This window comes from Sceloporus occidentalis, unplaced genomic scaffold, assembly GCF_023333645.1.
Source record: "Sceloporus occidentalis isolate IW3139 unplaced genomic scaffold, rSceOcc1.0.p SCAF_2, whole genome shotgun sequence".
In the NCBI taxonomy this organism is placed as follows: domain Eukaryota; kingdom Metazoa; phylum Chordata; class Lepidosauria; order Squamata; family Phrynosomatidae; genus Sceloporus; species Sceloporus occidentalis.
The window spans coordinates 48,365,914-48,393,696 of NW_028316982.1; the positions used below are offsets into that span (position 1 = coordinate 48,365,914).

Sequence of the window (27,783 nt, forward strand, 5' to 3'; positions counted from 1 at the left end):
GACCCTTTTCTTCAGGCCCTGGATTCTTGCAGGATGTGGAACTGTCTACATTTTCTTCCTTGATACAATTACGTATATTAATAATCGTTTCCAAGCTAAGCTCAGGGGGGATAGAAAGAGGGCATAATAGGCCATTACAAAGCTCTCAAGTTGTTCTCCTGTTTCTGAATTGGAATTTGAGCAGGAGAAGAATTGCTAAAGTCAAAATGCCATGCTTCCTGCTTGTGTGAAAAAATCTTTGCTCTGCAGTCCCTATGCCCACCCAAATTTGCTCTGAAAGGCTCCCAATACTCAAGCAGATGGAGGAAGAAGACAGGAGAGCTGTTACAGAAGGATTCTCCCTGTCCTTATTCCATAGACAGAAGATTTTTTTTTCCTGGAAAGAGTTCAAAGGTTATCCCTCCAAGGTTTCAAAGGACTTTCTGTTTGATTCAAAATACTATATGGAAGGAAAATTGGGAAGATGGATCCTAAATTCACATTTCCCACAAGTGGTCATCCAATAGCAATAGCAAGTACCTTTCTATACCACCTATCAGTACACTTAAGCACTCCCTATGCGGTTTACAATGTGTAAGCTAATTGCTCTCAACAATCTGGGTATTCATTTTAGCGACCTCAGAAGGATGCAAGCCTGAGTCGGGCTTGAGCCCCAGAGCTGGTATTGAATTCGCAACCTTATCGTTTGTGAGTGAGTGGCTACAGTACAGGCATTTAACCACTGCATCACCAGGACTTTCATAAGGTAGCTTCACTAGTCACAGCCCCCACAATGTTGTTCCATATCATCTTTCCCCAGCTTCCATAGGAACTAAGATTTGAATACAGTACAAGGCTCATGTACCTTTAATAGTCAACAGATCCTGGAGCAGAGAGACATACCATAAATTCCTCTAGATAGAATGACACAACTTCTTTTCCTTCACTCCAACCTACTTTTTAGCTGTTGTATCCCCTTCTCAACATTGTTATTTATTATATAGTGGAGTGTAGTAGAGAGCATCCAGCTATGTTTCTATACATTCTTGACTCCCAAACTTTGGTGCCTCATGTGCTTTGGACTTAAGCCAGCTTGGGATTTATAGAAGCTGAAATCCAGAACATCTGGAGGACCAACGCACAACACTGATCTCATTATTGCATGTTGTGTGTCCAGCTACAGGAGGATAGCTGGATGCTTCTCCACTGCCACCCTGTTCTTCACCATCCAGTACATTGAGATGTTGGGAGAGGGATGCAGTAGCTACAAGGTGAGTTTAGGAGAGGGTGCAGGTAGAACTCTAAGGTACATTTTCTTGCTACAGGATTTGTTAACTGTTCAAAAGTACAAAAGATTTATCCAGTATTCAGTCCGGCAACCCTAATAGGAACTGGTAGAATTGGTATGTAGAGAGATCTTGTAGCACCATTGAGACTAATTAAAGAAAGAAGTTGGTAGCATGAGCTTTTGTAGACTTAAGTCTACTTCCTCAGATGCATTAGGTACTAATCATAGAATCATACAGTTGGAAGAGACCACAAGGGCCATCCAATCCAACCCCCTGCCATGCAGGAACTCACAATCAAAACACCCCAACAGATGGCCATCCAGCCTCTGTTTAAAAACCTCCAAAGAAGCAGAGTCCACTTCTCTCTGAGGGAGTGTATTCCACTGTTGAACATCTCTTACTGTCAGGAAGTTCCTCCTAATGTTTAGGTGGAATCTCTAGTGTATCTGAAGAAGTAGACTTAAGTCTATGAAAGCTCATGTTGCCAACCTCTTTCTTCAGATACTCTCAAAGTGCTACAAGATCTCTCTACATACTGATTCTACAGACTAACACAGTTATATCTTTGAATTCTACCATTCAAGAACTGGTAGAGTAATTAAATCTTGTGAGGGAAAAGATCATGTGCCTGAGAAGATTGTTAGTGAAGTCAGATTTTCCCAGGAAAAATATGCCTGAGTTGTTCTGATTCTTCCTCACCTACCCCCACCCATGGGAAATTTTGGGTGATTTCCACATCTCTCATTAGAGCTGTAGTTATCTGATGAGGCTTTAGCAATATCTCAGCAGCTACTTACAGTTGGATGGGTGGGCCAGCAATAGGCAGAATTCACTGCCTCTTTACAACCTGGGTTTCTCAGAGCTTTGATAAACAGGAAACAACATTTTGAACTATTAAATAATGAAAAACCCATGAAAGAGTTAGCCCCATATTCCACTGAACATATTTTAGCCATATGGCTTGAAAACTGATGTTGTTTCAACTGGACTTCAATCTGGTATTCAAGATTACACATATTCGCCTAAATCCAGTTGGTAATCCAAACTATAGTAAACCCATTTAAACAGTGGGATTTACACAAATACTGATTTGCTATTCAACACAGTTGTTGATTTACTATTCAACAGTTGAGTGAATGGGTCTGTTCTGGTTGGGGCTACCAATTGGATTTAGGTTGATATTTGATACTGTTTGGAATAATGTTACTTGATGTTATATATTTTCTACAAAAGAGTTGGGAAGTTATCTTCAATCACATTTATTTATAAGTATAATTAAAGAGTTGGATTCACAGTCCTACCTATATTGAAAACTTTTTGCTTCCAAGAATAACTGGTTGTGGTTAAAAAAAGTCAAAAGCATAAGTTTTATAGTCAGTTTGTATAATTTCAAGCGTCCCTCATTCACTACTGGGAACTAGTGATAATGCAGTGGTTTCAGAAAGGACTGCTAAAATTAAAACCATGTCCATTTAGTTCTACAATGAATATATATATTTTCATCTGCAATGAATAATGCTAAACCTGTGACATCAGTCACATCTGTGACAACAAAATATGAAACCTGGGAACATGAGTATCCTGGAGGATCAAGTAGAAAAAGGAAACTCTAAACTATGTGAGAGAGCGCAATCTTAATCAGCCATAAATCTCCACCCATATCAGCAGAAGGATTGAAAAATGTTGGCAAAGTAAATTGACTACCTAAATCATTCCTTTTCCAGATTTTTCATAACACATAAGTTCATTCATATTTGACCTCCTTTTCAGAGTGGATTTAGAACGATGCAAATATAACACCCTGGATAATGACTTCTACTGAATGACAATAGAGTGATTTTTGAATATTTTCCAACTTGATCTAGTATTTGCTAGAGGCAGAAAGACACAGGCGGGATACAAACCGCCGCTTTGCGGCGTTCCCCCGCCGGTGCCATTTGCTTCGTGCGGGAGCTGCAGCAGCCAAACCGCGCAGCTCCCGCGCGGAGCAAAAAAGAAGCTCCATTTCGGAGCTTCTTTTCGTGGCACACTGATGTCACGAGGCGCCGCTGGTGCATTCGCGACGTCATAGGTGCCGCAACACGTCTGGACGCTATGTATCCAGTACGTAAAGATGGCAGCGCCCATGTGGAAGGGGCGCCGCCATCTTGTACATATTGTATACGTACTAGGGTTAGGGGGGTGCGGAAGCACCGCCCCTTCCTAACCCTAGTACGTATACAATACATACTATATGGCGGTGTGTATCCCGCCATTGTTAAATGTGTATCTTATGTTGTGTCCAGTTACCACATTTGGGGGCTCCTCTTGTAATATTCTTGATACTTTTTTCCTGTATAACCTAGAATTTATAAATACTGAATGGCTTATCAAAAACGAAACTATGGCTTCTACCAGTAGTAGAAATGTAAGTCTTATTTGATTCTCACATTCTAGGATGAAAAAAAAAATCAAAAGTTTTATCTTGGCTGCATGAGATTCCCAGACTTTGTGTAAAAAAAAAAAAATCATTTGTTGAAAAAATATTTCATTTAACAAATATTTAACAAAAATATTTTGTTAAAATATATATTCTAAACACAAAAATCTGTGTTGTAAAAAATACAGTTATTGTCCAAAACAAAAACCCAACAATAGTGAAAAGAGTTTTCATCTTTTTTTCTCACAGGGAAAAAAAATCATGTGGTAGTTGATAGGTATTTTTTTTTTCCAACAGAGTGTCTCAGCATCTCAAGACCCTGTTTCTCATTGAGGACAATTGTTTTTGTCAAGTATTCTTTACTTTTGGTTTATGTTGTCAAGGAAACACTGAATAATACAGTGCTGTCAGGGATGATGGGAGTTGTTGCTCTTCACCTCAGGCTGTAACTCACCACCTTGTTAATGAAGCTGAGCTGACCAGCTTTGGTCAGTGGTTATTGCTTTCTCCCAAAGCAGCAGAGTTTTCTGAGAATAGGCTGAAGACCCTGACAATCTTCTCCAAGCCTTCTCACTCTTCTTCTTCAGATGTCTCCAAACACCATCAGGATTCTGCTGGTTCTTGTATCTTCACTCAAGACACCAACACAACTCAGTAGTCTTAGATAAAAGATCTACTTTATTCTACTATATACAGTTACTATCTCTATATGCCCAACAATCCACAATATCTCTACACTTTACCAATATTCCTCAACTACCCACAAGTTACATTAGCAAAACTGACAACTATTATAGCAAATGTTTGTTACCACCCACTAGACAATTACCTCCCAGTGGGTGTGTACATTCACAATGATTGGTTGACTTTTGTTCATCCCATACTCAAGTCCAACCCATGAACATCATCTGATCACCTTGTACATGTAACAAGTCTCAAGTGTTACCAATGTACATTCCTTAATTTTGTCCTTGGCTCCCAAGACTTCTAAATTATATCATCCTTTACACCTGTGTGATTTCTTAATTGTTCATGCTTAGTCATTCTGACTCTCACATACATATTTTATTTCTATAACTGCATGCCCCATGTTGCATTTCCTTGACAAGTGCATGCCCTCATGGTTGTTTTGATGGCTTCTCATCTGACAAAGAAAAGGCTTAGTTTATATTACTACAGCAGGGTCGTAGCTACTAAAAAAATAAACTAGAATCATATTCGCATTCAGGAGAAAACTCCTTTGGTCTTGTGAGGGGAACTTACTAGTGAGGTTGTTAGGGAGGAACACAGAATCAGATATATTTTCAGTCTAGCTGTGACTGCATGGTTGAACTGCAGGAAGTTTGGAGACTTGATTAAGCTGATCAGAGTAGAAGCTTTAATGCAAATTTAAAGAATTTGTTCATTTCTTCTTATTAATAGGAGCAAGTTCTATGAATATAAGTTGGGAATCATTATATAAACATGAAATCCATAGCATGATGGGAGAGAAATGTAAACATTTGCTTATGAAGGACTTTGGCTGAAGTCATTAGATGGAGCTGTTGCCTGTAACATCATCTTCCACCCCAGAACCTTCAAGATGTATTGCACTATTACTCCTATTATCCTTAGCCAGCACAACCATTGTTCACACTGGCTGGAGATGATGGGAGTGCTTTAAAAAGTTCATATACTCTCTCTATGGCGCATTCTAATGAAGCTGTAAAACAATAAACCATATTTTTTTAAAGGTAGAGACGCAATTATTACAAGTCTGTGTCAGGGGTGGGCAAAGCCATTCTTTGTGGCTGTTTTTGTGCCTCCTGACACTCCCACAGCCACCATTTTTTTCTGGCAAAACAGGTAAATTCACTATCCTGCAAAATTACAGCAGCTGTTATTTAAATAATAAATAATAAATAATAAAACTTTTATTTAAATACCGCCCTTCCATTGATCAGGGCGGTGAACAACATAGTCAATACATTACATACATTAATCAAGTTAAAAACAATATAAAAACCCTTCTAAACTGGGCCAGGGAGGTGGCCGAGCGGAGCTCTGTGGGCAGCGTGTTCCAAAGGGTCAGGGCAATGATGGAGTACGTCCTCTTCATTGTAGAGGAGAGTTTGGCCCCGGGGACCCTAAGTAATTGCTGCCCAGAAGTTCTGAGGGTGCGGGGCGGAATGTACGGGGAGAGGCGGTCCTTCAGGTATCCTGGGCCCAAGCCATGCATTTTTAAATAGCCCTCCACACACACACACACACACACACACACACACACACTCTGTTTAACATAAAGAAATATCCAAATTAGACTTTCAGCCACTTCAGGTTTGGTGATGACAAGACCCAGGGGTATAGCAAAAGTTGGGCATTGCCTCTCCGTAAAGAATCCTAGTCCCTCTTAATGAAATGAAATTTTCATTCAGTCCTCAAAATTTCTAGCTTTGCAGAAAATTAAAACTTCAGTTGTGCATTAAGAAATAGACGTTAGGCTTCGAAGGAAAGGGGTAGACAAAGGCGGGATACAGACCGCCCCTTTGGGGCAGCCTGCACCCGCCCCTTTCCCCGATGGATCAGGGCCTGAGCTGCCACAGCGGCAGCCCTGGAGGCCCCAATCCTCCGCTTTTCCAGGCCTCGGGGAAGTGGGGAAATGCCGCTTCCCCACGGCCTGGAAAGGGGTGTCCTTGGGGCTTCATGCCCTAAGGACACCCCAATAGTGGCGGGGAGAGAGAGAAAGGGGCCACTCGAAGAGGGGCCATTTAAAGGCCACACCAGCGATACGAGCTCTGTTTTGGAGCTCCTTTTGGTGCCGTTGAAAGGGCGTCACAGGTGCCCTGCAGCGGTACCAAGACATAATGGCCTCTCCTTGCCATTTCGATGTGACACGGCCATTATGTCAAAATGGAAGCACCCATGTAGACAGGGCACAACCATTTTGCTGTACTAAGTCCATCCTAGGGTGAGGGAGCGTCTGAAAAGGACGCTCCCAGGCAACCCTAGCACTTACTCAGTACGTGCTTTTTGGCCCATCTGGACAGGGCCAAAGTTACCTAGAAAATGCAAACATAGTGCATATAGAAGTTCTAGTTGTGAGCGGTTCTAGCTGTGTAACTCCTTGATTTTTGTGTGCTCCCTCCAGAAAATCTCAAGAGCAGAAATCTAGTCCCAGCACCATGGAAGATCCCGTTTATTCCTAGATCCAGAAGACTCCATGGAAGTCTTTCAAAATGTTCTGTGCTTTGCAATTAATTTTAAAACAAATGCAATAATTTAATTATATATTTACATTTCAGTTTGTAATATCTTCACAAAAACAGGTAGAGCAACATTGCACAGCAAAGGGTTGATTTTCTATTCCCATATCTGTCTACAATGATGTATGTCTTGAATAATAAAAAAAAAAATCAATAGTTCCATGCATTCATTTAAGCAAAAGCTGACAGGAAAGTAATTAAAAGTGCAATCATGTACATCTTAGAAGAAGGTCCTATTGAACCCAATCAGATGTATTCTCTGGTAACTAGATATAGACTCAACCTTTATTTCAAACTTTGATCTACTTATTTTCTATATTTCTAAACAATGTGTGCACTATTTGTGTTCCATCAAGTAAAATGCAGTGATCTATGTACTTTGGACTTTGAGGGGCTTTTTGTATTTATCTGTTAATGCTTTCATTTTTAAATAAGCAACAGAGATGGGTGGTGCTCCATTCCCATAGATTACAGTGGGTTTTAAATGCAATTAATTTTGATTTGGGGTCCCAGATTTTCAATAAATATTAGTTTATGATAATTCCATGTAATTGTATCGTCTGTTATTATGCTATGCTTATATATATTTTAAAACATGTTTAAACGCTTTCATTCTCAAGCAGTATATTCACTCTAAGCAAAAACCAGTAATGTAGATCTGTCACAATCAGTTTTATCCTTACTTTGTTTATTAAGGCACTTACTTTTGAAAAGCTATGTCCAAGATCCAATTATGAAGAATCATGAAGTAATATGTACAAAAATGGATGGGTGGGGGGGACACATTTTAAAAGAAACAAACAAGGGCTAAATCCAGTATTAATCTCACTTAAAATGAAATGAAAGGCACTTGTACTCACAACTCACTTAAATCCTATAGATTTCAATGTGACTGCTCTAGGTAGGACTGATGTTGTTATCTTCACATTTTTTTTAAAAAATTAAATGCTGATATACTAAAATATAAAGATGACAGCAAATTCTACAAACGTCTCATGTTTTCTCCTATAGGAGCTTATTGATCAAGTTCTCAGTATTATGCAGCTGGGTTTTCTGCATGAAATTATTGTTACTGTTGTTGTTGTTACTGTTGTTGTTGTTGTTTCAAACCTTTCACATTCCCCTTCTGAAGGATCATGTCAACTTACTGTAAGAAGATGTGGCACTCACTTGCTAACTTGTTAACTTGTTAGCTGCTCTGATAGCCATTAGGGCTGAAGAGTGGGGTATAAATATCATAAATAAATAATAAAAATAACTACAATGAAGTTTCTAGCCCTAGTAACTATCTACTTTTTTGTTTTTGTAATGATTCAAGGCCTAATCTTTTGTATTTCTTATTTATTTTCTTCCAAAGAGAAGAGTTTTTTGGTTGCAGGAAGCAATACCAACTACCATGCAGCATTTTAAAGGATAACAAATGTTGGATAAGTATACAAAGGGATTTTCCGTATGGGTCAAAAGGCTCGTGTTCTTCCTGGCCTCATATCATTCAGTTCAGATGACACAAGCCAACCCCCCAGGGACAGGATCAAGTTTGATTCTGCCGGACCAGATACAGATCCAGTGGTTCTAGTCATGGAGTAAACAGTCATTACCCTGGGTCAATTTGATCTCTGGTTTGCTGTGGAGTTTTATGGAACCCCCACAACAAACTCTGGATGTTTACACAGGCCCCCATGCTCCTCACTTTGCTGTGCCATTACTGATGTTGAGAACCACCCACCCACCCAGTCACTGCATCTGATACAGAAACATTAAGAAGAAGAGCCCTCCCTCCAGTGCATCTGCCTTGGTCCAAGCCTCAGAGGGAGAGAAGAACTGCTGGACCTGATCCCCTTTTCCACCACCATTCCCTTGTCCTTTTGTGTCGTGTCTTTTTAGATTGTAAGCCTGAGGGCAGGGAACTGTATTATTAAAATAATAATTGTAAGCCACTCTGAGAGCCTTTAGGGCTGAAGGGCGGGATATAAATACCATAAATAAATAAATAAATAAATAAATAAATAAATAAATATTCTGTATCAGTGAATCCAGGTGCTCGGTTTCTGCTTCAGGCACACTGACAGGGGGCTTCTTAATACCAGTGATAGCACAGTAAGGTAAGGAGCACATACCAGTAGCGGATCCATGGTTTGCCCGGGGACAAATGCATAAAATGCATCCCTGCGCTGACCCAGGTGAGCACCAGCTGAGTCCATGCTATCCTGGCCCATCTGTTCAGCCCCAAAGGGATCTTGTAGCACCTTTAAGACCAACTGTGGATATAGCTATGCTGCAGAATTAAAGTAGTTTGATGCTACTTTAACTGCCATGACTCTATCCTATTCTGAGATTTGTAGTCTGTTGAGACATCAGAGCTCTGTGACAGACCAGACTGAATATATCACCAAACTACAAACCCCAGGTTTCCATATGATAAAGTAATGGCAGTTAAAGTGGAGTCAACATTTAATTTAATTCTTTAAATTCTTTAATTTAATTAATCTTTAATTCTGCAGTGTGGCAACGTACTAAGAGAAAGAAATAGGTTGGTGGTAGCATATGCTTTCATAGACTTACATCTATTTCCATATAGGCATGGAGTGAAGTACCTAGGAACAGACCTTTATAAGCAGGCTATGTGTGTGAATAAGATTAGAAATGCAAAACTTGTGGATATACTGAGGAGGTGACAAGTTCAGTTTTAACTGTGGTCGTTGTGGGACAAAGCCAGGAGAAATGATGTTGACTAAAGCCAAGGTTAGTGGGTAAGTATATGAATGGTAGTGGGAGTTATTGGAATCTGGTGTGATGTTGGCTTGGAACCAGAAAGGAGATATAGTGAACTGGCCAAGAGGGCCCTCATGAGGCTGGGATGTTAACTAACATTATAATGTATATAATGTGCCAGCAAACCATTGTCTCTCTTTAACCCATTGTTCAGTCCATGCTGGATAAGCTTTTGCAGACTAGAATCATCTCCTATTGCATAGATTTATTTTCTATTATTTTATTTATTATTTATTTGTGGTATTTATACCCTGCCCTTCAGCCCTATTTTAATTATACGGTTCCCTGCCCCCAGGCTTACAATCTAAAATGACATGAAACAAAAGGAGAAGGGAATGGTGGTGGGGAAAGGGATCGGGTCCAGCAGTTCTTCTCTCCTTCTGAGGCCTGGACCAAGGGCCCTTCTTCTTAGTTGAGGCCAGGCCCGATGGTATTGGGCCTGTCTTTTCACTCCTTCCAGGCCAGAAGATGACAATTGGCAAGGAGGGAGGGCCTTCTTCTTCAGGCCCGATGGCATAATTATAATTATGCTTATTGAGTCCATCCCCCTTCTCTTTCATAAAGCAGTGCAGTCTTTAAGCAACGCATTCGAAAGCAACCTGTTCCAGTAGCTTCTGAAGACTTTAAGCATTTTTTCTATGTATTGTGTGAACATTTCTAATTAACACCAATTAAGGTTCATTGTTAAAATACTGTGCAGAAGATAGTTGAAAATTGTTTGACGTATGGGTTTGTACTTGATTCTTAGAAAAATTGAACATTTCCATCATCTAGGATAGCTCCCTTTAAATATCCAACAGATTGTATTTTATAAGGAGCTCTCTGTTTTCTGTTGTCCCTTGTCTTTTGTCTTATCTTCTGAGAATTGTTTTTGTTTGTTTTTTGACGTTTGCTCTATTCTTTTCTTGTTTTTTTTTCAAAAAAGCAGCTGTCTTATGTCTTTTGATATCATGCTGCTTTGCTTACATTTATTTTTTTCCCATGAGTGCTTAAAGCTATTATCTTAAAGATCTCAATTATATATATCTCAGGGTAACAGTCTTCAAATTACTGATTCCAGAACAGTCTCTCTGTAGTCAATAGCTGTGCCTCCAAAAAAAAGGAGCTGCAAGGGATTTAAATATGTGAATCTGCATATGTTTAGCAAAGGATGGACAGTCTTTTTCAGAACCTCTGAAAGAGCACACAGCTTGAAGGAAATGATGCTATTCTACATGGGTCTGTTTCAAAAACGTTTTTTCCCCATTCATACCAAAATGCAGCCGTGTCTTTTACAGTTCTATGAAATGCATATTAGCTTGTATAATTCAAATCAGTATCTTCATGAGCTTAGTTATTTTGCTTTGCCTTGTTTTACTGTCAGTGAGGTATTTAATCAAGAGACTTAGTAAACGTAATCAGATGCTTTTGTGATGCATATCTTGAAATGCATCTTTTGGAGGTAAGAGGTTGGATTGCGTGGAGTCATAAAACAGACCACGTGGAAGCAAAGCAACTGGAAGTTGTTTCACCAATGTATTTCATGTGGCATGAAGTTGTAGCTAATCCTAGATCTGTACTGCATGCTCAGTATAATGTTTACATAATGCATGTTAAATGTAAAATGTAGCTCCTGCATTGAACTTTGAAAATTCAGCTTTGCAAACCACCATGTATTCCTCTTCATATTGTTTAATATAAGTTAAATGTTAAAGACAAAACTTGCATGACAGACAGTTGATCTCTCCAGGGGGTTAAATAATAGACTTAAACACACTCTGAATGTATTTCTGTATGAAAGTAATGTACAGGCCCTATATTACTGATAATAACGTAGATTTTTTAAAAGGTATGTGTATATAAGAGACCCAAAGTATTGTTGATTGATCTGAGATGCTTAGATTAAATAACTCTGCCTGGAATGAACAATATAAAATGTACTTACTAAAGGTGAGTCTCAATTTGCATTGCCCCCATTTGTAATGTTTGAAATTTACAATGATTAGCCAGAAATAAAGGGAGGAAGGACGGACGGACGGACGGACGGGAGGAAGGAAGGAAGGAAGGAAGGAAGGAAGGAAGGAAGGAAGATCTCACACCTTGGCTGCTTAAAGTTGTGGGGGGGACATGAATAGGATGAAGAAACTGGAATCATGGAGTTTTTGTGGGCCTGGAAGAGGTTTCTTCTGCTTCCAGCTGGAAGTGGGAAAGAGCAACTGGTGTCTTGTGTGTAAGGAAGGGGCTTTCTCTAGAATGCAAAATTAAGGTCTGATTTTTATCTGTTAAATCTTTTTAAAATTGACCAATGGTCATCCAGTGAGCTTAGTGGCTCAGTGGAAACTTGTAACCAGGTCTTCCTGGTCCTATTCTAATGCTCTGGTCACTGCACAACATGTTTGTCAAATTATTAAATTCTAAGAACCAGTTTGGATCATCAGTCAGTCCTTCATGTACTGCACAACTACAGCAGTAGGTTAACATATTCTGCTTAGTGAAAGTCACTCTTCTCTTTAGTATCTGTAAAGTGTAACTAGTCATGTCAAAGTACAAATGTCTGGAAGACACTTTCTCCCTTGGGTTCTCTAATAATATTAATATTTTAATCTAAGCCAGAACCTTTTGTCTTTCTTTTTATACAGTCAGCCCTCCATATCCAGAGATTTTTTATACATGGGTTCAAGCACCCAAGGTTTGAAAATAATTTAAAAATATATTAATTCCAAGAAGGAAAGCTTGATTTTGCCATTTTATATAAGGGACACCATTGTACTATGTCCTTGTATTTGATGGGACTTGAGCATCCACAGTTTTTTGTATTCATAGGGAATCCTGGAACCAAACCCCAGTGAATAGCAAGGTCCCACTGTACCATAAAACATGGCTGAATACTTGCAGTTACTTTATATTGAGTAGAGAAACACTTTTTGGGAATGATCTGTGCAGAACAAAACAAAATCAAAATACTTGATATTCATCTCCCCAGACAACCATGGGTCATTTATACTGAAGCCTTTTAATATATTGTAGCATATGTACTATGCAAAAAGCGATTCTGGTCTACTGAAAGATGCATAATTACATCAGGGTGAGATTTGTGCACTGAGATATTGAAAATCCCTTATAGGTTCATTGACTTGGAAAATTAGTGAATCCTCTTGGATGAGTGTTTAAGGGCACTGCAACTTATTTGGTTCCACTTGAAACGGGGGGAACTGTTTTATTAATATTATGCTGTAATACATACCCAAACCATTAAAAGGAAGAGGTGATAAAGGGCACTTGTATCACTTTTAAGGAATTACCCCATCTAGTCTGAAGTTAATCAGATTTAATTTGCTTGAAAAACTGTACAAAATGAAGTGGAGCAGAGGAGGAAGAATTTATTTTTTCCTAAACAATTAAAAACAGTATTGGACACAAGGAGGACCTGGTCTAGTTAAATGGGACATAGCATCAAGGTCCTGCCAAATCATCTAGAAACAACAAGAGCAAAACAGCAGTTCTGAGATTGATCAGGTTTCTCTCCCCCCAGCCCCACTGTGATAGTGAACCAAGCCATTCACTATCACAGCTTTCTGTACTAGGGGACAGAACCCCTTCCTATGTTCCTTTTTTAAAATGTTGATCAGATTTTTCTTTTCTTCCTTTGGCTGAAATTATGCATGATACCTGCAGAACATTTATCAATCTCCTGGCTCTGGGAAGAGAAAAGCATAGATACTGATGTTCCTCCATATATCAAAAAGTCCAATATCAACAGTAGGCAATAACTTTTTTAAGTCCAACCAAAATGTTACAGAATAGTGAGCAAATTTTGAGTTCTTCAGAACTCTTGAGCAAGTCATACATAGGATCCTGAAGACCTCAGAAGTACTTAGCCATTTTGATTCTAGTAAAGGTATTTCTGTATAGTGAGAGACACACAGTACATTGCATAGCTCACTGCAGTAGAAGACTTTTTTTGGTGGGGGGATATTTAATCTTTTATCTACTGACTTCTCTGTTGCCTCCTTGTAGCTCTTCCAAACATGTATTTCACTAAAAGAAAAAAGAAGTTTATTAGGAGGTTAGGGCAGTATAGCAATGGGGAGGGGGGATGTATCTTCCTCCCCCCAAAATTTTCCTTCACTTTATAGCTGAACATTTAGAAATACAGTTTAGATATCCAAAGAAAAGGATATCACAGAACCCAATAGAATGCTTCTACTTAACAGTTCAGAGACGTATTGAAACATTATACACATCCAAGGAAACCTTACACTTTTAGTGTGGCAGGATTCACCTTTGGTGCATCTACACCTTTTTCTGTGTGAAAATTCAGCCTCAGCTTTGACACCACATAGGCATTCAGTGCTTCATCACAGTAAAACATATTTAGGCATCTTGGCTCTTAAAAGTAATATATTTGGAGGAATTTCAAGGTGGACAGTTTGTGAGTTTACAGAGGAATCACAGTACATCAGACTTTACAGTATTAACAGTACAGATCTTTGTAGTAGAATGACATCCACAATAAGTATTTACTGCCAAGTCCCTGTTATGTTGAAAAGATACAAGAAGTTACTCTTGATCTGTCCTTTACTCCCTATTAAAAGAAAGAAATAATTGGCCTACCAAACAAATATAAGGTTATTTTTTCAGATTTACCCGGTAGAGTAAAAGGGGTATACCATCATATTAGGACGGGAGAAGCTGGTCCTATTGCTACTTCACCATACAGAGTAACGGGTCATTTAGCATTGCTAATGAGATTGAAGTGATGCTTAAAATGGGAACCATTGTACTGTCGGGGAGCCCTTGAGCTTCACCTGTGGTGTTAGTAGAAAAGGCTGATCATACCATCCGATTCTGTGTAGAATATAGATAACTTAACAAAATAACTCAGACAGATGCTTACCCTATGCCCAGTTCTAAGGATTTAATTGAAAAGATGGGAAGGGCCCAAACCTTTAGATTTGACCAAAGGTTATTGGCAAGTTCCCATGTGTCCAAAAGATCAATAAAAATGGCCTTTATTACACATGTGGGTTTGTTTGAGTTTAATGTATTACCTTTTGGTTTGAAAAATGCTCCATCTACTTTTCAAAGGATAGTGGATAAGATATTGGCTGGTTTAAAACATTACATAGTGGCTTATATTAATGACATTGGTGTGTTTAGTACGTCCTGGGAGGAACATGTTCAACACCTTACAGAAGTCCCGGAGAGACTTAAGAAGAGTGGTGTAACTGTTAAAATGTTCAAAATGTCATGTGAAAAAAGAGAAAGACGATATGTGGTGGAAGTGAAAACATCAAAGCTGAAACTTCAAAAGTTGAAGCTATAGTTAATTGGCTGATTCCAACTTTGAAGAAGGGTGTCAGTCATTTTTACGATTAGCAGGTTATTATAGGAAATTTATTCCTAATTTTAGTACTATTGCAAGTCCTTTGTCCAATCTGACTAAAAATGATAAACCTATTAAAATCCAATGGTCAAGAAATTGTAATAATGACTTTAAAAAATTAAAACGACTGATGGCTACTGCACCCATATTGGTGGTTCCTGATTACACAAAAACCTTCATAGTAACCACTGATGCCTCCAATATAGGGCTAGGTGTAGTTCTAAGTCAGGAAGGTAATGATGGTCAGTTACACCCAGTGTTATTTCTGAAGAAAACGTTGTTACCAAGAGAAAAACATTTAGCCACTATTAAAAAAGAATACATGGCTAGAGTGTGAGCCTTGAACAAGCTTAAACTATATTTATGGGCAAGAAAATTTGTGATAAAAACAGATCACTCACCATTATGTTGACTGAATCATACAAAACATAGCAACAGCACATTGTTAAGGTTGAGTCTAATGCTCCAAGATTTCAACTATTCCATCCAGTACATGAAAGGTAAAGATAATATTGTGGCTGACAGCTTGTCTAGACAGCCAGAAGATGGTTAAATTGTGAGAAATATCTATATCTATATCTGTCTATCTATCTATCTATCTATCTATCTAGACATGTTATACCAGTGTGTAATAAAGTAAGTATTAAAAATTATTTTATATTCAACCAAATGTTATATAATGTTATAAGTAGTTTTAATATAGCAGGGTAAATATGAAACTGATTAAAAATAGTTTTTAGTGACACACATAACCTGAAAAGAAGCTTATATGTGTCAATTAACTTTTAAAGGGGAATAGTATTTACAAAGAAAGTATTTTCAGACACCCCTGTGAGACTTGGGTCCTGAAGAGACATGTATACTAAGCCTGCACAATCATTTGCAAACTGTTCACTTTTTAAAAGTTAAGGACATTTTCTCTAACAGCAGTTTTTTCATTTCTTTTCAATTGCAGTTACACAAACCGGGTGGTGACTAATGGATTGAAGGCACAGATTGATAATCCAGAACTGAAAGTTAAAGGGTTGGACCCACACATCAGCAGCTTAATTGATAAATTGCAACATTTTAATCAAGTAAGTAATTGCAACAGAAAATTGCAAGAGTGTATGCAGGCATCCCCCTCCTCAGACAATCAGCACTTTGTGAAGCGAGGGCACACATGTGCTAGCTAGCTTTGCCCACTCAAAAGCCACTCTCTATGACATCCACTTCTTGAAGGGCAGAATGTGCCTAAATGATATTGTTAGGTTCAGCTAGAGTAGAACCTTTGACTCAGTTGGATGTATCTATTTATTGACTGACTAATCAGAAATTGAATCAATGGGTGTACTCTAGCTGGGGCTAACCAATAGGATTGCACCCACTGTCTGCTGTGCAGTCAAAGCTAAAAATCATGTGGTAACTTAAAGGAATACAACAAGTTTCTAATTGCAGAAGTTTGCCCTCCAAGCCATAGAATTGATATTATCAATTATAGGGGTTAGCAATATGAAATTCATTCTATCTCAGTTTGGGATGTTTCACTGAATTGCAGGATAACATATATTTGTGTATGTATTGGTATAAAATCCTTTCACACAGTTGCACACCTACACTTCACTCTTTTACTCAAAGTATGTATTAAGGGTTAGCTTTTGTATTAAGAAGCCTGGAAGTGAAAGACCAAAATGGGAATGTGTGTGTGTGTGTGTGTGTGTGTGTGTAGAGAGAGAGAGAGAGAGAGAAATACATTACAATGACCAGGCAAGGTTGCATCAAAGCCAAGGCAGATTCTTATGATTGCTTATGATGTTGATTGTGGCTCAATTATATACTACCCCTGAGTACTTTTATAGAATTGGATGGTGTTTATGATGGCTTGGTGCCTTAAGATTTTGAAACAGCTTGCACAAATTAAGGCAAGATCCTATGGGAACCTGTGGGTCTACATAAGGTAGCTTGCAAAGTTTTGCTGAAGGTAATTTTTGAAAACCTCCCTGCTCTGAAGAAAAGATGATCTGCCAGTAGGTGTGCCAGAAAAATGATGAATGTGTGCCTGCTTAAGTGATTTGCTTCAGCTCTGTGGGCTGTGTGTGATTTTCTATGTAGAACTTCAGTCACTCACTGCTGAATATATTATGATTCCATAATGCTATTGCTTCCATGCATAATTTTTTTCAAATTGCATAGATGGTGTCAATCCAAATTAGCCAGAGCCACCTACCACATTTAGCAGCAATCGATTTTCATTTAATGTGAACATATTTTTCTTGTCCAATTTGAGAAAATGTTGATAACAGCATCTACAGAGTTTGTAATGACTGACTAGCATCTCCTCCCTAATCATTCACCATTAGAGAATAGGTAACTTTTGACAACTGCTACTGGCTGTAATATTGATTGTCCTGATTAGTGTGGAGATGAATGGTGTATAGCATGTTAACTCCTGGCTGAAATTCCCTTCTATTTTCTTTTACTTCTGAAACTTAAGCCGAAGTCATCTTAGGAGTACTTCCTGAAGATAGAGAACAACATGATTGATGTTGTACACCCAAGGGAGCTGTGGATCTGTGTTCCTCCAACAGGACCATTCCAATGCTATTTGGCACAGTTTCTTTTTTAAAGAGTTGAGTTTCAGAAGTGGCTTGTTGATAAAAAAAGGAACAGGGAGGGGGTGTCGGGGAACAAAAGGAAAATATTCAATATACCATTGGGCCCAGGTCATTTGGTGTGACTTCTTTGGGCCCTGGTCTTCACCACAAAAGTATAATAAGAGCTAGGACAGTAATTACCTACTCAATGAAAGAAGGAGACAGACACAGAAATGTATAGGTAAACTAAGGGGTACTTTGTGAATTATTTAATTCTGATCACAAAGGGATGGGGCTCCATTTGTTACCATCTCGCTCTAGTCTTCTCCTCTTCCTCCTTCTGGAAGGGCAAATGGCAATCACTATTCTGCGTGATGCAAGGTTAAGGGGCCAAAATCTTCCCTTACATCATTCTCAAATAAACCTCTTCAAAGGTTTTCTCCCTGCTGGGTGAGAGCTTTTGTCCATTTTAAATATTTTTTCCACTGTTCAGGATTATTCTGCAAAGAAAGATGGAAAGAAAAGAAAGTGTTTGTTCCAAAAACAACTGAAAAAATATTTATTTTTTTTCTGTGAAAAAAGTTTTGTGCAAAACTATTCACAAAAAGGCCCAAGGTGTGACAAACCTTATCACAGCTGAACATTTTCATCTGCCAATATTCTTTCCACCTTAAATAAGAGTTGTACCTTGTACATAAATAGTACAAATTGTATTATTTTATATTCAGTATATAAAGGATGATATGTGGTTCTCAGAGGCTAGCTTTACAGCCCATGACAAGTGCTGTGACTCCTGAACACCCATTAGCATTTCTGCCACACAAGGGGTATCATCACCTGTGCACTTCATTTCCCAATGGAATCAGCTAATTCTGTTGCAAAAAGAGGATGGTTGCTAATTCAATTGGGCTGGCAGAAGACATCTCAGCATGCCCCACTTCCTAACAGAATCAGGAAGGGAATGGGCATGTTCTCAGTGTGCAAGGGAAGGAGACATAAACATGTGCTATGCGCTGACATGGAAGGAAGACAATAGATGGACATGTATGTGTATGTGAGAATGTTGTGTATGGGGGGAAGAGGGGATGTGGTGTATGCATGTCAAGCTCACTTGTCTACCTCATGTAGCCCTCAGTAGCGAAAAGATTCCCCACCTCTGTGATATATAATGATCACCACACTTAATTGCCTCTTGGTGTGAGAGGTTCTTCCACTGACATCATATTGACCTTTAGGAGAAAATGATTCTTAAATAAAGTCTGCCCCCCTCCCATGAAGATTTGTAAAATGTAATTTATTGCCTGGATTAAACAAAATGCTTATTATTGCCTTAAGATGATTTGTTGTTAAGTTATATTAATTACTTTGATCATAATTTTAGTGAGATTTCTTTAGAGATCAAAGCATCAAAGAAGTTGTTAAATTTTCCTTTTAAGCTTTCAGTGTGACATCAAACACATGTTGCTGTTTTTGTAAGGTTTTTATCTTGAAGTTGGATTAATTTATAAATAAAAGCTGACACTCCTGATTAAGGATGCAGGCTTCTACACACTTACTTGGAAAATAAATCCATTAAACTTAATTTGGTTTACTCCTTAGAATAGATATGTAGGCCATGCTATAAGTCATATTTCTCTATACATCCCATGTATACGGGATATGCCTCTTTAAATGTATTAGCTTCAGAAGGATCTACAGTGGGCCCTCGCCTTACGCGGGGATCCGTTCCGGATCCCGCCGCATAAGGCGAATTCCACCTATGCTCAAGCCCCATTATAAACAATGGGGCTCGTGCACGGTGGCGCGGCGGCGCGCAGGGCGCAACGGGCACACGTGCCCATTCAATTGAATGGGACGCGCCGCCCCTTCCGCCCCATGTGCGCGCCGCGGCTTGAGCGCATATGCTCAAGCCGTGTAAGGCGTGCCCGCGTATGACACGGGCGCATTGTATTTCCTTTAATTATGCTTAAACATGAAGCTAGTATGCATAAAACACAGTGATGAATGCCTTGGCTGAATCCCATTTGGATTACTGTAATGCACTTTACATGGGACTGCCTTTGAAAAAGGCTCCAAAATTTCACTTGGTTCAAAGAGCTGTAGACAGGTTGTTAACTAGATCTGGCTATAGGGAGCACACAACTCCCGCATTGCAACAGCTCCATTGGATGTCGGTCCATTTCAGGGCACAATTCAAAGATTTCACTTTGATCTATAAAGGCCTATGCATCTTGGGTCCAGATTATTTGAAGGACCATATCTCCCCTTATGAGCCCACTAGGGTGACTAGATCATCTGGAGGGGCCCTTTTCTCTGTCCCACCACCCCCTCAAGCTCATTTAGCAATAGCAATAGCAGGTACATTTCTATACCGCTTATCAATACACTTAAGCACACCCTAAACAGTTTACAGTATGTAAACTAATTGCCCCCAACAAGCTGGGTACTCATTTTAGTGACCTACAGAAGGATGCAAGGCTGAGTCAACCGTGGAGCCCTGTAGGATCGAACTCACAACCTTGTGGCTGTGAGAGGCTGCAGTGCCAGCATTTAACCACCGCACCACCAGGATTCCTTTGGTGGGAACAACAGAGAGGGCCTTCTCAGTGGCTAGGCTCCCAGGCTCTGGAACTTCCTCCCTAGGGAGTCCAAGATGGCCCCATCCCTGCTTTCCTTTCAGTAGCAGAAGACTGAAGTAATCTATAAGCACAACCAGGCAGCTGCATGATTCTTTCTCTCTGGAGCTATGTTTGCCTGGAACTGACTGAACTTGTTTTTGTCAGGCTTTTTCAAACTGATGAGGGCTGGGTACTGTGTGACTCAGATTTTAAGGTTTATATAGAGTTTTTAATACATTTTAATATTTTAAATTTTTAATGTTTTTAACATTATAAATCATTTAATTGGTTTTTAAACTTTATACTTTTTAATACTTTTGTTATTATTTTTAATTTGTATTATTTTTAAATTTGTGGTTAGCCACTTTGAGTTCCAATATCAGGGGAAAGGCAGGAAATAAAAAATAAAATAATAGCAGCTAAAAGACTGAAGTACAAGCAAGAAGCACAAGCAAGAAGCACCTAGTTCATACTTTACTCTGCTGTGAATTAGCTAAGTCATTTTGACAAGCCCTACTTTGACCATAACCCTCTTCGCCTGAGTTCCTTCCATATGAAATTAAGATTGAGAATGATAGGAGATGTGGAGGTGGAAATTTTTTGTCTCTGTACTTTCCAGCAAGCTGCACATCATGTTACTTATTTCCTTTCAACTGATTTTTCAGCAAATTTGGGCTATTGATATAACAAGCCTCTGTTTTCATGCCTTCATTTTTTACAAAGAGGAGATACCTCATTCAAGAGAGTCAGCATGGCATAGTGGTTTGGATGTTGGACTTGGACAACAGCAACAAACAATAAATCTCATTGAAGCACACTGGATTTTTTCCCCCCAGTCAAATGGGCATAGTGAAAATGGATGCAAGACTGAGCTTCAATTCAATCATCCACATCTTTAAAATATTATTTTTAAAATTCCAAAAAGCAAACCTTGGTTTTGCCATTTTATATAAGAAACATGATTTTATGATGCCATCGTATATATTGGGACTTGAGCATCCATGGATTTTGGTATGCAGAGAGAGTGGATTTCTGGAACAAAACCCTAGTGAATACCAAAAGTCCACTGTATATTGTTTATAATTATGATCAAATATGTAATTTTCTGGCCCACTTGCATATGTTTCCTCCCCTCTTTTCTTTAAACTCCTAAATTCTCTCCTGTGGTGTTCTGGTGTTGATCCAAATCTTTGTTTAATCATCTCTTTAAACAGGTCATAGTTCTGTGCCTCTTCTGCCCTCATTTCAGCATATATTTCTGATAATCCCCCACAGATTTGTGATCTTAAAAAACTCATCCTTTCTTCCAACTTTATTTTTCACTTTTCACATGTTCTCTCAAAATTTGTGAAGAAGGAGTCAATATTATCTTCTTAATAATATTTTGGGGATCGTTTCATGTCTTTTATATTCTTAAATTCAAATGAAATTCTTGGGTCTCTGTTCACTAGAACTCAGAACCCTGTAACCCTTATTTTCTCCAAGCACACATCTAAACACAGGAATTCACAGATCCCGATGCTGCCACCAATTTAACAAGTATATCAAAGAGCTCAATATGTAAAACATTGTTAAAACTGTTGTTTGAATAAAATTTTATTGTTGTTCAAGAAAGACTTATCTGGAACCTGAATATTTACCATGCTACTAACATTTCAAAACATATTTTGAGAGTAAAGTGATAGTCACAAAGAGGTGGCAGGATCACAAATTAATATGAAAAATAATGTTAGAAATACAAGCGTTCATGACCAATTGGTGGCAGCAGTGGGATGAAAAGATGCATGGTGCTGTCATCGAAGAAACTTAGTGGTGGTAATTAAAGTGATCGTGACACCAAAGCAAACATATTTACAAAGTTTTGGGACTCTATCAGCTAAGAAATGTTGAAATTTTAAAGGCTGAATCCACACTGCAGAAATAATCCAGTATGATACCACTTTAACTCTCATAGCTCAATGCTATGAAATTGTGGGAACTGTAATTTTTTGTGACACCAGAGCTCTCTTACAGAGAAGACCAAATGATATCAAACTGGAATATTTCTAAAGTGTTTATGCAGCTCTTATTTTGCATTTATTGCCTGTTTTGTATATCCTTATGTCACTGATATATGATTAATAAGCCATATAATATTCTTTCATCCAAGTGGTTTGGTTTTGTGTTCTTATTTGACAGGGGCTTGAATTGAACAAGCCCCCAGAGCTGTTAACAAATACTTTAGAAAGCAGTATACAAAAGTTAATAAGAATTATCAATGTTGGCTATCTGCGTTGAAAAATTTAAGCTACAATGCCATTTATGGGTGGATTGACTTAACTGTAGTATTCAGTCAATTCAGGGTTATCCTGCTTTTATAAAAAATCTTGTTAAATTACTTCCTTCTGTAATCTTAGGCCTAAATCAAAATAGGGAAAACCCATCAAATCAATTGCTGGCTAACATTTATGTAAATCCCATTGATTTAATTAAATACCATTGACTTAATAGGTTTACTCTAGCTGGGGACTAGCTATTGGATTTAGCTTTAAACTCCAAATTCATCCATAAAGTCTTTTATAGAATCGCTGTATCATTTGTCTAGCACATTGCAAGAAATGCCATATTAGGAAGTCCCCAGTATCTAGTGCCTCTAAATTTTGTTTGGCCAGTGAGCTGGATAGATATGGTTATAGCATAAATAAAACTTATAATAAAGACAACACATATTAGAAAGAATATATGCAGGACTAGATTAATAGTTGCATGTACAGATTTTTCTAAATTTAATCCACAATAAGAAGTGAAGCAAAGAAGTAGCCACAGCTTTAACCATGGGCAGCCTGGAGACTTGATTTCGTGGCACTCTATGCTTTAACATGATAAAACTTGGTATCTTTTTTTTTTTTGGGGGGGGGGGGCTGTGATTTGCTGTACCTCTTTCACCAAACTTTGCATTATTTTTAATAAGGACAAGTATTCTTCCACTTTAAAGAATGTGTAGCTATATATCAAGGGTAGGCAAAGTTGCATGCCCCCAGCTATTTTTGTTTCTCTTGATCTCCACATTCCTCAAAATGCCTGTTTCTGACCCCCCCCACCACCACCACCAAAAAAACCCCACACTGAATTGCCTCTCTTGAAGGCCTTGAAGAGCAGCATTTCACTGTAAAAGGAAGAATCATTCTGGGACCTCCAATGAAACTCCATCATGTTGTTTCACCGACAAAAACTTGTATTTAATTGGAGGCCAAACTAGCCACAGTGTTTATTTATACACTTGTTGACTTGATGACTTCAGCATCCTTTATGCACCATTCTTAAGGCACAAAAAAATGATAAAATTAGACTGAGGAACCCCAAATAGAAGCTTGATCACCAAAGAGATTTGATTTTTAAAATCTAATGCATGGTAATAAAGAGAATGCTAAGAGAACTCAGAACTGATGTCATCAAGTTCTACAGCCTCAGAGATGGGTTAGAAGAGAAACAGCCTATGGATCTAATTAGAATGCACTGAGGAGTAAAATAAGGGGAGGAATCTATTCTGTCTAATTGATAGGAGAGGAAGCTGCTAAGTTGCTGGTGTAATTGGATATGCCACATACTGGCTTAGCTGGACAGAGTGATCAATCAGACATTATTCCCTGCAGTGGTGGCGGGTTTGCCATGGAGGGACAATTAAAGCAAAAAAGTATGAGTGTACACTCATGTTTTCTGATAACAAGAAACAAAGGGGAACTACTTTCCCCACAACAAATTAGCTAGTTTGCATGGATCTGCATGAATATGATTTCTGCTTCTTGTTCATTTCATTGCTGTCATTTCAGAATGGAAGTAAGTTTTGTTTTATTGTGTGAATTCTGCTTCTCAAGGGATATTCCTTGAAGCAACATGGCCTTCATTTCACTGATGTCTGCAGCAGAGAAAATGGAAGGTGTGTAGCAGGTTGTGTAACAGAATAAGCAGTCGTCCTGTTGGACAACTAGGCTGATCAAAATGATTCTCTTTGAAAGCTTCATGATGAAATTGATTCCTGTAAAACATATACAGTGTTTTTAACACACTAGTATATTATTTTACTGTTTTAACACTTTATAGTGAGGTATTTCTCATTTGTTTTTATTGTTCTGATGTACTGCCCTTTGGAAAGTATGAGAATGGACCCAACCAATTTGGAGACCGAAATGATATGAAATGGCTTATTTACAGGAGTTTAAATTTTGATAAGAGACCTTCAGCAGTTCGCCAAGGATGTCTGTTAGCTCTTTCCTCCAAAGAGCTTCAAGAAAAGCAAGACGGAAAACAATCCTCAAATTACGGGTGAGAGAACTGGGAGCATCAAACACTATTGTCTCACTCTGTCCCATTTTAGACAAATAATGCCTCCCCATAGAGATCTAAAAGCAGTAGTCAAGGTTGTATGCACCACAGGTAAAAGAACTGGGACCTCTCTGATCCCCCTGCAATTCAAGCTGTTGTTGTTGTTGTTGTTGTTGTGTGCCTTGAAGTTATTTCTGACTTACGGTAACCCTAATGTGAACGTATTATGGGGTTTTCTTGGCTACTTTCTTCAGGGGTGTGTCATTGCCATCCTTGGAGGCTGAGAGAGTGTGACTTGCTCAAGGTCACCCAGTGGGTTTACATGGCCGAATAGGGAATCGAATCCTGGTCTCCAAAATCCTAGTCCAACACTCAAATCACTATACCATGATGATCCCTGGAACTTGAGCACTGTAAGAAGATTAACACCTATCACCTGCTCTATTTAAATTGAAGATGCTGGGTACCTGGGACTTTCTTCATGCTAACCATGTTCTCTATCAGTCAACATGGCACCTGACCAAAGTCCTAATGCTTTTTTAGTCTGGAGCATTTCTAAATGCAGTTCAGTCCAGTTTCCTGGTCTTGTATTCCTCATTTATTTGTCCAATCTTAACCAAATTAATGACCTTACTCTGAAATCAGTTATGCTATCTTGATTTGCTCCTACACAGGCTTACATGCAATATCATGCAAAGAGTAGCAAATTGTATGGATGATTCTGGAACAAGGGATCCATCTCATAACATTTGTAATGACAGAAAGATTTGTTCCTAACCAGAGACAGGAAACTGTCTAGGTGCATACGCATATTACCTTGCTAAGGAAGTAATCTGTCTAAAAGATCTACAGACTCTTAACAGCTGGTCTCAAATGTATTTAATGCCTACACCTTCTAGTGCTATCAGTGTGATTTTATGTACCTGAAAACTACAGGTGTTCTGTTTGCTTTGTATGAAAAGATACCAGCTTTGGATATAATTAAACTAAGAATTACTAATGCACTTTAGAGTTTAAAAACAAGAAAGAATATTTTTCCCAGGACACAAATCATGTAAATTTCTCTCTCTCTCTCGCTCAAACACAAGTATGACATTTTAAATCAAACTCTGCATCTACATCTTTTAATATTATGTTAGGCTACTTCTAAAAAGACTTTCTTATTATTATTTTGCAAAATATATAGTTAACATTTGTCTTGCAATCACTTTTAAGAATTATTTGTCCTGCTGGGCTTTTCTATATGTTCTTTTCCCACTTTCTGTCTCTGTGTGTTTTCATTAAGAAGAGTTAGTCTTAATAAATCTGAATGGTATATTTAGGGTTGCCATTAGTCCGGACCTCCAAACCGGGACAAATGTAGGACAAAATTTTCAAATGTAGGACCTTTTTTGGGGGGGTCCTGCATTTGAAAAAGAGCCTCGCTGAGGGGAGGATTCCTTCTCCGCCTGGGCTCCGTTCTCAGTAAGGACGGAGCCCAAGTGGAGAAGGAATCTGCCCCCAGGGAGGCTTTCTTTTTCCCCTGGGCTCCGTTTTTGCCAACAGAGCCCAGGGGGAAAAGGATCCTCTCTGAGGGGAGGATTCCTCCTCCGCCTGGGCTCCGTTGGAAGCAGCCCAGGTGGAGAAGGAATCCACTCCCAGGAGGCTTTCTTTTCTCCCTGGGCTCCGTTTTTGCCAACGGAGCCCAGGGGGAAAAGAATCCTCCCTGAGGGGAGGATTCCTTCTCCACTTGGGCTCCGTTCTCACCAAGGACGGAGCCCAGGCGGAGAAGGAATCCTCCCCTTAGGGAGGCTTTTTTTCCCCCGCCTGGGCTCCGTTTTTGCCGGCGGAGCTCAGGCGGGGAAAGAAGTCTGGCCTCGGCAGGCGAGGCTTCTTTCCCTCCCTCGGCTCCAGCGGAGCCAAAGAGGGGAGGGAAGCCCCCCCCACCAAAGGAGAGGCCTACAGAGGCCTCTCTCTCTTTCCCCCCGCCACTGCTGTTGCAGACTTTGCAACAAAGCCCGGGGGCGGGGGAAATCCTGGGGGCGGGGCCAACCCGGGACTGGACTGTGTGGACCCGCCCAAAACCTGGAAAGTCCCGCCCACAGGCGGGATATGGCAAGCCTAGGTATATTGAGTCATAACTGCATGAGCCAGATTCAAAAGAAGTGTGCTAAGTATTACAAAAATAAAGAAAAGGTACAGTTAAAATTAAAGAATCCATCACTGTTAATAAAATATACCTGCCTCCAAATTAAACTGCAAAAAGGAAGATGAAGGTCATCCGACACAGGTCCTGCATCCCTAGGATTCAAGTGAGCTGAAAGCACAGAACAAAAACATTGTCCAGGCAGAAACCTCTGTTGAAATTTTCTAATGTGATGCAATTACTCTTTTTTTCCAGTCATGAGAGCAATGAGAATGGCCAATCAGATATCTTGGAAAGGAGAATCAAACCTTCAGTGCTCACTTGCACAGGTTTTTTTTAATGACCCTTCTGTACTAGTCAGGCACTTTGGGTAAGCTGAGGCTGGAGAGCAAAGCTTCCTTTAATTTGGTACAGTTGGCTATTCATAATGCTATGGTTGTTGATCCATTCTTGAAGAATTATTCTGACTGTAATTGTATTATGCAAAGAGACTAGAAGCTGTGAAGCAGTGTGATGCCATTTGTGTGCATGTTATAAATCATGTATTCTTTTTATAGGGAAAAATGGCTATGATGTAAGTGCAAGGAAAGGTCAGAAAAGCTCCCCGGCTTCATGGTGCATTCTTGAAAGGAGAGAGTAAGGTCACAAGAGCAAACATCAGAGGAATAATTGATCAGCTTCTTTCTACCAAAGATCTTGCCCTCATCTTTGAATTACTATTTTTGAGAGCTTAATTGTAAAGAGAGATGCAGCAGACAAAGATAAGGTCTTTTATTCTTCTTAATGACAGAGAAATAGAGAGTGGATTCTTCAGTGGTGTCACTGGTCACGCTGACTGGGAAATTCTGGGAGGTGTGGGTCTCAAAAAGTAACTTGGTATCATTTCAAAAAGCAAGATTATTGCTGTGTCAACCATTCACCCATTTTCAGTTTGTTGTGTGTGCAAATGGTCCATTGCCCCTCCCCAATTTTTGTATGTCCTTGATTGTTTGCAAAATGCATCCAGCTCCCCTACCCCTTGGAAATATGTAGTTGATGTCAGTTTTTCACAGATTCCTTCTTTGTGGTGTGAGCCCATGCTAGGTGTGGAATCCAGTTG

The 27,783-nt window shown here is 39.1% G+C and overlaps 1 protein-coding gene across 1 annotated transcript in view; it reads left to right on the forward strand.

Moving 5' to 3' along the window:
• The window catches only part of LOC149318247 (glypican-5-like), a 514,926-nt gene that overhangs the window by 283,211 nt on the left and 203,932 nt on the right, over positions 1-27,783 (forward strand). The window contains exon 7 of the mRNA XM_089508317.1: positions 16,022-16,142. Within this exon, the coding sequence (XP_089364443.1) occupies positions 16,022-16,142 (121 nt within the window). The remainder of the gene's footprint in view (positions 1-16,021; positions 16,143-27,783) is intronic.